This window comes from Homarus americanus, unplaced genomic scaffold (genome assembly GCF_018991925.1).
Source record: "Homarus americanus isolate GMGI-L3 unplaced genomic scaffold, GMGI_Hamer_2.0 scaffold14072, whole genome shotgun sequence".
In the NCBI taxonomy this organism is placed as follows: Eukaryota; Metazoa; Arthropoda; class Malacostraca; order Decapoda; family Nephropidae; genus Homarus; species Homarus americanus.
In genome coordinates, this window is record NW_024754528.1 from 497,010 (window position 1) to 509,711 (window position 12,702).

General features: G+C 39.3%; 1 protein-coding gene across 2 annotated transcripts in view; it reads right to left on the minus strand.

Annotated features, from left to right (window-relative positions):
• Positions 1-12,702, minus strand: part of LOC121855819 — a 58,449-nt gene that overhangs the window by 9,806 nt on the left and 35,941 nt on the right. The window contains exons 4-7 of one of the 2 annotated variants that reach the window (XM_042350938.1): positions 9,566-9,634; positions 7,914-8,041; positions 3,757-3,884; positions 60-289 (exon numbers count right to left, since the gene is read on the minus strand). In XM_042350938.1, coding sequence (XP_042206872.1) covers positions 60-289; positions 3,757-3,884; positions 7,914-8,041; positions 9,566-9,634 — 555 coding nt within the window. The remainder of the gene's footprint in view (positions 1-59; positions 290-3,756; positions 3,885-7,913; positions 8,042-9,565; positions 9,635-12,702) is intronic. The other variant, XM_042350940.1, reaches the window with a different exon arrangement.

The window sequence follows — 12,702 nt, forward strand, 5'->3', positions numbered from 1 at the left end:
TTATACACAGATATATTTACCAAAAACATCTCAGATGAATTGCTGTACATCCAAATTACCTGAAACTCTCCGGGTTTTGCTTGGAGTGGGTGAGGTTTCTTTTCTTGATCTTTTAGTTCCAACAAGCCGTTCAAAGTCAGCAATACTAAACCCTGAGCTGAAGCTGCCATGTGGCTGCATACCACGACCTGTTATACATTTCTGACCTTCACACAGTGATGAAATCTCAAGCATTTCAGCTGTTCTCATGAAGGATTCAAGCTCTGATGCATCTACTGTAGCTTCTCCTCTGTAATATACAGTAATAGGTACAGTATTTTCAATAAATATATCATATATATATTGTACTGTATGTACAATCACAAAAAACATTGTGCACCCTTGGCTCTGAAACCATCCACCATTATCACTGTGACAGAAGCTGTGATGAGTGTTATCAGATTTCTTGGTCTGGTGTGTCATATTGCATAACCCAATAAAGGTGCAGAATAATCATTTAGTAAGTGTATCATATAGTGCACAGTACACAAGGGTGTGACTGGATTCAAAATATTAATTAATAAAAATGGTAAATATAAAAATTAATTATAACACTGATTAGTAAAATAATATATATATATATATATATATATATATATATATATATATATATATATATATATATATATATATATATATATATATATATATATATATACTTTGATTAATGCTGCCACTTTATTTATTTTTTTAATATGCTTGGCCTCCCGTTGAATCTTTTTTACCTTAAGAATACTACAGGCAACATGTGTGTGAGTCTCTTATTTTTATATACCTGTACTCTGCACACTCAATTTTGAATGCACTCCTCATGCTTTTATTTACAGCCCTGTGGTAACTCCTTATTTGTATTAGTAAATTTTCTAACCACAGTACATATAATACATGCATAGTTTCAGTTTCAATCCATTAAAAGCCAATTGAGAGATACCCTGAAGGGTTCCTTCATGTTCCACAATGGAACATAAAAGAGAACACAACCAACTCTTTTTATTGTCGTTTTAAAGCCACTTTCCACATTTGTCTAGGTTAGCCATGATCACCTGATAGCAGCTTTCTCTACTGAGCAGTCTCTTGCAGCCTCTCTCAACATTTCTTACAACCTTTCCCCATGTAATTCTTGTTTTACCTCTAGATGTCTTTCCCTCCACAATGTAGTTCCTGCATCTCTTGAACAATTTGGTCTCCTCCATTCTCTCCACATGCCTCAACCATCTCAGCCTACCTCTATGCAAAAGCTTGTCAAGACTTTCAATACCCAGCCACCTTCTAAGTTCTAAACAGGGTTCCCTATCTTTCAGTGCCACATGATACATACATCTCATTTTAGCTCACCCAAGCCTGCATATGTCATCCTCTTTCACTGGTCATGTTTCCCTGCCATACAACATCATACTTCTCACACCAGTTGTATACATCTTTCCTTGCACACAGAAAAAGAAGGTCCTCTCACTCTAAGTAAAGGCTCCCTAAACTTCCCCGTAGCCACTTCTGACTCTTGCAACTGAACAGGCTTCAGCACCCCCACTGGCACTGATCTTGTCACCCTGGTAATAGAATTCAGCAACACAGTCCATGGATAAATCAACACTGTTAAGTTTATCTCGTCTTACTAAGGCCATATGATTACCTCCACATACAGTGCACTTATAAGTCAGCAACATCCAGCAGTCTGGCATTAACACCACTGCACCCTTGTGGACACACCATTCACACTCACTACATATTATCATTAAAGATAATTTCATGTGCACATCTGATCACTCTTGAGAAACTCGGTGAACCTCTTATCAACATCTAAAAAATATTTATTTACACAGCTAATTCAGGCTTCACTATGGCATCCCTCCCACTTAGGCTACACAATTGTGCCTTTTAGGAAAAACAACAAAACCTACAGTATGCTATATCCATACAATGTGAGTCAAGACGGCCCACAATCAAACTTATTAGCTGGAATTAACTCCTTTAGCATGCAAACTGCTCCCAGTGTCATACCCATACACAAAAGAAAGTAAACAAAAATAAAATATAAATAAACTTTTTTTTTGGGGGGTGTAAAAGATTTCTAGGAAATAATGTGTAACACAGTTCTATATGGCCCACCTAAGTGGCATAGTGAATGGTCAAAGATTGACCACTTCACCCTTTATGGCAGTGGTCCACAACCTGTAGTTCGCGGGCACCATGGCGTCCACGGAACCATATTATGGAGCCCACAAAGGTTTATTAGAAAATTATAAAAATATTTCAGATTCTGTGAGTGAAAATAATGAAAATATGTAATAACTTGATTCGACTTCAGAGAGAGAGAGGAACTGCCGTTTATCCCGAGTCTGTTGTGTACAGGACGCATGTTTTTACCCCAGACAGGGCCCAGAGGGAGAGAGAACCAGCCTGAAAGAGTAACTGTAAACAGTATGTAACTGGTAACAGGTAGACTTGTGTAAAACTGCAAATAACTGTATATAATTATATGATTTTTTTTTCTTGAAAGTAGATCCAAAGTGTTGGTAGCCTCCACTATATTTCCAAAGGCAAATGTGGCCCAGAGCCTATAAGAAGTTGGGGACCACTGGTTATGACAAACCCCCTTCCTCCATCAATAATAAAATTGGAAAAAAATTATAAGTAATTTATATTTATCCATAACTAGAGTGTGTAAAAATAATAAGAATACTTCTACAGTACTTGTCAGTAGTGGACCAGTTCACCCCAGTACCACTCCAATGGCCCCAAAAAAATTACCCCTTTTCAGCAGAGTATTGTATTAGGAAAAACTTTGATGAGTATTTTCCTCCTGTAGCCATAGTTTAATAAAAATAATATATACAGTATCAGTAAATGTGAGGAATAAATAAAAATAATACCAATAAATAAGTTACAACAAAAAATACTCTATTGTCATTTGGTTGCTGGACAAAGAAATTTGTCAATATGCCTGTACTGTACTGTACTGTACTGTACTGTACTGTACTGTACTGTTGTTTCAATACACACAGGAGACGGCTCAGAACAGTTGAGATCCCTCACTGCTCTTAACAAATGTACAAAGTTTATTCCCTTTTATGTTTTTAACTTTAAGATAATTATATATCTTATTTTTGTACATTTTATATATAAGATTGAGAGTGCATGTAAAATAGTAAAATATAAATAAATAAATATAAATTATATGTATTCACCCAAAATTAGGAGTTGAGAAATAACTATAACATAGCTCACAGCTTGGCCTGGAGTGGTAGGTGGATGTGGTTATTTAACAAATGTGCCCTCAAAAAACATTTGTATACAATTTAGATAAAAAAAATGCAGCTAAAACCAGTAAATAAAAGTTTAACACACTCGCCATTTGCATATACTGTACAGTACAGCACTTCCAGCTTCACCATAGCAACGCAGACCAGCAGGGATACTCCTCCCCCCAATGTGTATGCAAAGAAATGTATATTCCCTTTATGTGTTTGCCCTTATGACAATTATTTCTTTTACTTTTTTGTAATATGTAAGTAGGATGATATGTGTATGTAACTGAGTAAAAATAAATGAAGAAAGTTACTTATATCTAACCAAAGACTTGGTGAACCTATTACACAAGTAACATAATGAGAGGTGTTATACTGTACTGTACATACAACAGGAGGACAACAAAATAAATGTTATAGAACTAAACATGGTCATCATTCTCCAATAAACCGTAAACAAAAACATACTCACGTATAAATGAAATGAATGATGTTGCGTAATTCAGCGAACTTGATATCCCGCAGAAGGACGACGCTCTGTATATTTAACTCACGACTCAAAACTTGACGGAAGTATGGACTGGCCAGACACAAGACAACCTATGGAACAAAATATTTGAAAATGTCACACTTATTACAATTTTGTTGCATTAAAATGCTATTTTTATTGACATCCTACTTAAATTTCCATAAAAAATATTGTTTATTCTTTTAGAAGAGTAAGCCATTAATTAGAACCAGTAGTGTAGCAAATGATATCCTAGATGATATGGCAGTTTGTGGTAGATGACATCTTGGAAAAGTATGAGTGTCTCACTGTTGGGTACTCAAATACACAGGGGAAGGTCCTCAAGATACACTACAACTACACAGGGTACAGTAATATTGTATTTTTACAAATGGAGGATTAAGGCTTGTAGGCCACTTTTATAAACAAAGAGATGAAATGAGTGGCCTAGAAGATACACCAGACAGAGCCTAACACTGTCCAGGAATGGTGGAATACCCCACAGAAGAGAGGTATTAATTGTACAGGCAATATTTTACTGCAAGGTTGACATTTATAAACCTTCACATCCACTGAAATCCAAATTCAGATCTGGTGGCTGTTTTGGGACCTGTGATGTCTCTGGCCAGTCACTGACTCTCAGGACCATGATTATTTACTCTACATTCTTAGGTAGGAGAAAGGAATTAGGGGCCATTTTCATCCCTTTAATCTCATGCATGCTCTGAAAGGCCTAAATAATTAAATAAAAGAAGGTCGTGTCCAGAAAATATCCCAAATATGCAGCAAAATACGAAGCCCATTACTCTATACTCAAGAGTACAAATGAGAAGCAGAAAACTTATGCACTTCCTAGAGCCACACACTCTGGATTAAGGAACTCTTCTTTCAGATACAATAAGCCTTAACATTTACAGGATATCTTTTCTTTTATCCTCTTCACCACTGATCGGCTCGTTAGCCGCTTGGGCGATCGGTCAAGTCTCTGATTACTTTTCCTTTTCTTTTACCATCTTCACCAAAAGATCGGCTCGCTAGCCGCCCGGGCGATCAGTCACGTCTCTGTCACGCACTGTTGGCAAGTACTGGGCATGCACCGGCTCCTGAATGTACCTGAACCCACTCCAGTGTTGGTCAAGTCTTGTCTTGAAAGAGCTCACACTCGGTGCCGTCACAACACTTTCTGGTAGATTGTTCCAAGAGTTTACAACCCTCACTCTGAAAAAGTTTGCCCTCACAGTTTTCTGGACTTGCGACTTCTTCAACCTTGAGCTGTGACCCCTTGTGGGGCGAGCGTCCGCCAGCTCCAAGTAAGGACACTCGACTGAGTAGTGCCCCTTGAGATGCTTATACACCTCAATTAGGTCACCCCTTGCCCGTCTGTAGTATAAGCTAGGCAAGTTCAGGCGCTCCAATCTCTCAGGGTAGCTGAGGTGCTGAAGTGCAGGCACCAGTCTGGAGGACCTCCTTTGAACATTTTCAACCAACTGACAGTGCCTAGCATATCTCGGGGACCAGACGGGGTGACAGTACTCCAGATGGGGAAGCACTTCACTCTTGAAGATCGTTACGAGGGACGAACCGTCAAGATATCTGAATGACCTTCTTATAAGACACAATAATTTATTTGCCTGATTTACCTTCTTCTCGGAATGGCCCGAGAACTTCAGCTCATTGTCAACATACACACCTACGTCCTTCTCACATTGTCTCAACTAGTGCAGTTTCTTCATCCCGTTGGGACATAGGATACGCCTCCTTACCGTTGGTACGCCCCAGGTGCATCCTCTTACACTTCGTGATATTGAATCTCAGCAGCCATTTCTTCGACCATTCCTGGAGCCCACAGAGGTCCTTCTGCAGCTCTTCACAGTCCGCTTGGTTCTTGATTTCCCGAAATAACTTGGCGTCATCGGCAAACATTTGTATGGAAGAGTGTACAACGTCAGGCATGTCATTTATGAAAGAAACAAACAACAGTGGGCCCAATACACTGCCCTGTGGTACCCCACTTGTGACAGGTACGGATGACAATTTCGTGCCATTGATCACCACATACTGCTTGCAGTCATGTAGAAAGTCTTCTATCCACGCTAGGACATTTCCCTGAATTCCTTACCCTTCCAGTTTGATTTTCAGCCTTTCATGGGGTACACTGTCGAAAGCCTTGGCAAAATCTAGGTAAATATTGTCAATATTACCACCCCGTTCCAGAATATGGGTCCAAATATCCAATACCTTGAGCAACTGTGTTAAGCATGAGCGCCCCGGCATAAAACCGTGTTGGCAATCCTTTGTAAGGTTGTTTCGTAGTAGATGTTCCATTGCGGCATCTCTGATAATACTCTCAAGTACTTTACATATTCTGCTGGTCAGGCTCACCGGTCTATAGTTGCCTCAGTTCACATTGATACAACCCAAGGGTCTCTCTGCATAAACAGTTTCCACACCAAAATTCATGTGACAGACAGCCAAGATACAGTAAATTGCAGCTGAACATTAATCAATATACAGTTCCCTAAAATACTGCACTGTATTTAATAAAATATTAACACTGACCAAAAATATAAAAGGTTTTTTCATACATTTACCAAAATGGGTGTTAGTCTAGATATCTGAATGACCTTCTTATATAAGAATTACTAGTTAGTTGCTTGATTCACCTTCTTCTCACAATGGGCCGAGAACTTTGGTTAAGTGTCAACATACACACCCAGGTCCTTTTCTTGTGTTCTGTGTCGGGCTGGACAGATCTGAGGTAATATTTGGGCTGGCGTCACAACTTCTGAACACAAGATGAGGGAGGGGGGGGAGGAGAGGAATGATTGGTACTGTATATGGAACCAGTGTTCACAAAACTGTTTCAGCAAATACCAAATTCTGCCCATTGTGTTTATTTATCATATAGTTCCACACAGATCTATTCAAACAATTGTAACACTAAATGAGATGGAAGGGGTGGAGGGGAGGTGGGACAGAGGGGGGAAGGCACAGTAAGACAACTGCAGTATCAGCCGGCAACAACTTGTATATTTATCCATAAAACAGACCTGCTGTTTCAAGATCTGTCATTACTGAAATATACACAACAAATAAACATCCAGTATATGTAAGAATTACACTTATATAATAGGTTATTTTGGAATACTGACAGTTCTCTACAGGAATGTGTTATCAGATAATTTGGCCCACACAAGAACCATAGGTGTGTAAGAATACTTGTGGGTAACTGTACATGTACAGTGGTGTTTACATAAATAAATAGAGCTCTGTGTCTGTCCATGTGAGATGCATAATTTAGACTCTCAAAAAACTTTCCCAGTACAAGTTACAGTACGTTGAAAGATTCCGGTATGTGCGATTTTTTATGGGGACGAGACAATTTGTCTCCACACCCGGTGATCTTTCAATCCTGGAACTGCTCTGCACTAATTATTCTGGCTAACGGAGATATCACTAGGTATTCTCCTTTGAACCGTCATATGTTTGTATGCCTGCTTCCTAATACTTCAAGAGTATTGAAATGTAGGCAATATATATACAATACTGTATTGTATTCATAAACTATCTGCATTAATAAAATTTAAGTTAGCTAATGGCCCAATTGAAATTCAGCCAGTTCTATGCATGAAAGTATTGCCAGATAATTTGACTCTTTATAGTGGATGTTACTGTACACAGTACATTATGTGGGTGTGAACACAGAAGTTTGTGGGTTACAGGTTAAGACAGTGGCAGGTGACTGGTCTAATCAGCTGCTCTGCTAAAACATCTTATTGCAGCTTTCATGTGTACGTTTAACATGGTGGGTGATCGCACAGCATATGCCTTCATACTCACATGTTGCACAGTGAGGGTGGAGGTGCATTCAAAATTTTTTTTTTTTTTTTAATTTCAGATAAAGGATCCTCGACCTGTATACAAAAGATAAATGTAGGTATACTCTGCACATTGTGTTACTTCTGAAAGAAGATTGGCAGTGTATACTGAGGAAGACAACTGCACGGTTAAAGCTCATCTGTGCTGGAAGATGTTCACACAATTTGGGGAAAATTCTGCACAAGATTCCATGATAGTTAGATGGATATATAATAAATAAAAATAAAATAACAGAGACTTACCCTGTGTGCTCTTAAACTCTGTCCCTCAGCTGTGAGTGTTACATCAGTGTAGGTATCATCTCTAAGTAGCTGATCCAACACTGTTGAACAGTGAGTCTCCTTCTTCAGGAGATATGGTCCAACTAAACCTGAAGTTTAATATATGGTCGTCAGTCATTATCAACACAATATACCTTGAGTGATTTTTGTTTGTTTTTTATCTCAATAAAACCACACATGAAAAGGGATTTATCCTGTCCATGTTTCTATTGTGGATATATATATATAGTAATATTATACAGTAGTAAAAAACATTCTTGTATGATTTTATGTTCCATGATCTCAAACATATTTTATTGCAGTACTGTACAGTAATTATTTTTTGGACAAGGACACCATAAGCATCATGGAAGGGTAAGCACCCCTTGCACACATCCATTCCTGGATCCACCTATGACCTACAGTGCAGAACTGGATTCAACTTGCATTTCTTTTCTACCTGTACCTGTTAAAAGGTACTCTTACCCTTTACTTGATCTTATTATTATGAAAACCTACTGATATCCAGATGAGGTAAGAATCAGATATAAACAAAAAGATGTTAATCAATACGGTAAGTTCTCGCTTAAAGTCGGGGTTGCGTTCCTAAAAATAAGACGTTATACGAAACAACGTTAAGCGGATCAATTTTCCCCATAAGAAATAGATAAAATACAGCTATAGAAAATATTGCATTCATATACTACTACTGAGTTTGTATTGGTACTCATCGATGGGCGGAGGTGGTAGAGCGAGTGGGTAGTGGAGCAGAGGAGGCAGATGGCGGGAGGGAAGGAGTATGGCAGGAGCGGAGGAGGAGGGTGGGAGCGGAGGAGGGTGGCGAGTCACTGAGATGAGCCGAGAGGGTGATGCACCGTAGAATGTATTCTGTGACGACACAAAATGATGTAGTGTCAGATCATCGGGACGTTAAAATTTTTTTTGGTCTCTTAAGTTTAGCGACGTGGTACTGAAACAACGTTAAGCGGGACGACGTTAAGCGCGGACTTGCTGTACTGTACTGGAAGTATTTTTGGCTCAAAGAGCTGAGCACCATACTGTACTGTACCGTACTTTTGCATTTCTTGAAAACAAATCTTTATTTTTTGAAGACTTTGAATGAGTGCACACCGCTATTAATTCACCTGGGGGGGGGGGGTCATAAAATCATTTGACAACTGCTTGACCCAGGGCCTGGAAACTAAGTGAGTATGGAAAACACGTTCCTCACAAACATTAATGTCTATCCAGAAAAAAAATAACTGTCAATTTATATCAACATCAAAATTGTTGGACAAATCTCTTAAAGTGGAAGACCTTGTCAAGAGATAAGCAGTAAATCTAATTGGAAGAGAAAGTATCAACCAATAAAACATCTACAGTATACAACTCATACTACTAGAGTAGAAACTTCACCTTACCGTCCCAATGTTTACAAACGCATACATTTACTGTACATACTGTACTGTATATAAACTAAAATAAGGAGTATCCTTTTTTATCACCATCAGATAAAAAACTCCAAAAACATGCACACATTATTATTATTATTATTACAAACACACATACACCCACACACATGGGCATATTTGCCTATAAAATAATGCATAAATTACTATTACTGAGCTACACACCTTGGTTACTGGGAGTGGGCGAGGATGGTGTACCTGAGGTATCCTGTGTTGTAGTGTCATCCCCAACATCTGAAAGGAAAAGAATGAAATTAACATGTGGGAAAATTACCTCTTAAAACAAAGTAAAGAAAGCTAATACTATCCAGTACTGTACTGTACTATGTAATACATGATTATTAGTTGACAGAAAGTACTGTAACACTTACGGTAATACAAACCCATTTTTTTTTACTTATTACGGTACAGCCAAGATTTGTTGAAGAAAGAAACTGGAAAGAATTTCAAAAAAACAAAACAAAACTGAAATGGTTAAAATTATAACATAAAGGCATCCATTAATGCTCTGAATCAAATGGACTAAATGAAGAAATATTACTAATAATAATTAACAAGAGCAGTAAGAGATGGCTTACTACATATAGTTGCAGAAATGTGTTCCAACACCCCTTGTGGTAACCCGTGTCTCCAAACGGCCAACCTGTATGATCTATAGCAAACCAAATCCACTAATCACATCCGTCGATACACGACCAATACCTATTTATTCAAAAATAACGACACTAGTACTGCGACCAGGCCGTTTGGAGACACGGGTTACTACAGGGGTGTAGGAACATATCCCCAACTGTACCAGTCAACCAACAATTTGCATAATCTGCCACTTGAGAGAGTTAGGCATAAATTCCTCCAAACTTTGATAACATGAGAACCAGCGCCTTATAATGGAGTAAGCTGTAGTTAACCACCAAAAATACAGTACCTTTGTTGACAATAAGCCTGGATGGACAATGCTTTATTGATAATAAATCAAGAAGAACAGTGTTTCCTAGACAATACGACTGTTACAACAGGCCTTTCTTCACAATAAGACTTTAAGAACAGAGTTTTCCTAACAATAAGTCTGGAAGAACAGTGTTTCCTAGACAATACGACTGTTACAACAGGCCTTTCTTCACAATAAGACTTTAAGAACAGAGTTTTCCTAACAATAAGTCTGGAAGAACAGTGTTCTGTTGATAATATGGTCAAAGTTTTTCTGAGAAATGATTACTACCATTTATATTATTGATTCACCACTTATCAGCTTACCAGCTGCTTGGTCTGACTACCTGAATGACCAGTTAGCTGGCCTTTTTTTTTATGACATTTCTAGTCCAGCATTAGTACTGTACAGGAGGAAACCAGAATAGCCAGAATAAAACAAATAAACTGTAGGGTAACACAGGATCCAGGAATAACAAAAGGGGGTCCAAGAAGTTGTGGGTGGGGGAACATGGCAAGCACAGTGAGCCCATCTAGTGCACGGGGGGTGGGCTGCAAGCCGCCTCCCCCTCCCCCACCCGGTTTTATTTTTTATTTAAATCTGACCAATATCATGGGCATTTTGAGGCCATTTTTAAGCCATGTGTATATGATATTAAGAGATATTCTGAGGTAAATAGGAATGACTTTTTACTATACAAAAATACCTTGAGAACAATACTGTACTGCATTAAAGAAAAAGTATTGGAATTCTCTGATAAAAGGAGGGGTCTAGACCCCCAGGACCCACCCTGAATCTGCCCCTGCAGTGTACGACAAAGCCCTGGGTCTGAAAGCATTATCCCCACTTTCTCAACTATCCAGGAAATTTACAGTTGTTTGTAACTTGTCTTTAGCCTTAAAGATGCCTCATATTGGGGCTCTTCTCTGGTGAACAGTACCTTGTACTGTATACTTGTGATGAGTTTTCTTGTGCGTTGGAGGATTTCCTCTTTCTCTTACAGACATAGTGGAGCAGGTGAGACAACACAGTTGAAGGAGCACAACAAGAATAACATTTACAGCGTGGGCGACGTTTTGTAAGTCTTCAAACTGGGAGATAAGAGAACATTGACGTCTGTAGATAAGGTAGAGGGCTATTGCTTGTTATGCTGAGTGGGAGGACAGGGATTAGGATTGGAAGTTCTTTGGTGGCAATTTGGGGGAGGGGGGGAAGGGGGTGGGGGGCGGCATTGGTTTAGGATTAAGGTAAAAGAGGGAAGAAAGAGATTGACAGTATCCGGGCTCAACCAGATATGCGAGGCTGAGGGTATTCATACGATTATGCCGGATCAGAAAAGACAGATCGGAAGTGAGCGGCGCTGCTGATTGGCTGAGGTGAAGGCGGTAACTGGCCAATCACCGCGCAGTCCGAAAGCGAGGCCCGGTCTGTGGAACTCGCTGCTGGTTGGCTGGTAGGCGGACGGCAAGTGACAAATCGGCAGTAGTAGGGGAGAGTATCCACTACAAGAGTCACGTGTGGAAGGCCTGGTTGCAACAAGAGCAATCCAAGCTGGCCTAGTGCACCGAAGTGGTTATACTCCCCAGTAAAGTGAATGTATCACTTGAGGAATTAGGCTCTGCTAAGTCATACTCATAATAGTGTAATTAAGTGTGTGGTACCCAGGTTGAAAATTCCCTCTTTAAAAAAAAAGTGAAGAGGAAGGCTTACAAGTTACAACGCCATCTTCTTTGTCTACTATTAAAAAGCGAGGAAAACTAGCTAGCTAGTTCTGTACGGGTGTGGCAAGGCGCGCTCAGAAATTGACTGTTTTTTAGAAAATTGCTGCAATAAAATGATGGAAAAAGTGCTAGCGCGGCACCGGCTCAAGGCACCACCGTATGTTTCACCTGGTGATAAACATCCTAATGCTACCTGGAGAGATGGTTAGGTTAGGTTGGCGTTCAGCTGATATTTTTTTTATTACAAGTAAACTTTGTATCACTTTTGTAAATCAACATAATTCACGTTCAGTAAGTAACAATAATAAACTTGAATAAACTCTTTTGAATATTAGTACACAAAGTTTTATCACTCCACCGGTGTGGTACAGTGTGCTGTCATGTTGTACACTCGCACCAAAAAGTGTCGGTACAGGGTGAGAAGGACGAGTTCCGAAACGATACGTATACACTGTGATAAGTCGGGAAGGTTGGTAAGTGTATCCTCAAAACCCCTCCCCCCCTCCACTAGGTGTTGCCATATGGCTGACAATCAGGGCTGCCAACATACGGCTGGAACAACTCGCCTATCCCAATACCTATCGTCACTGGTTTCAAATTGTTCACACTACAGTATACACCGATACTTTTTGTTGCGAGTGTACCTTCTCAAA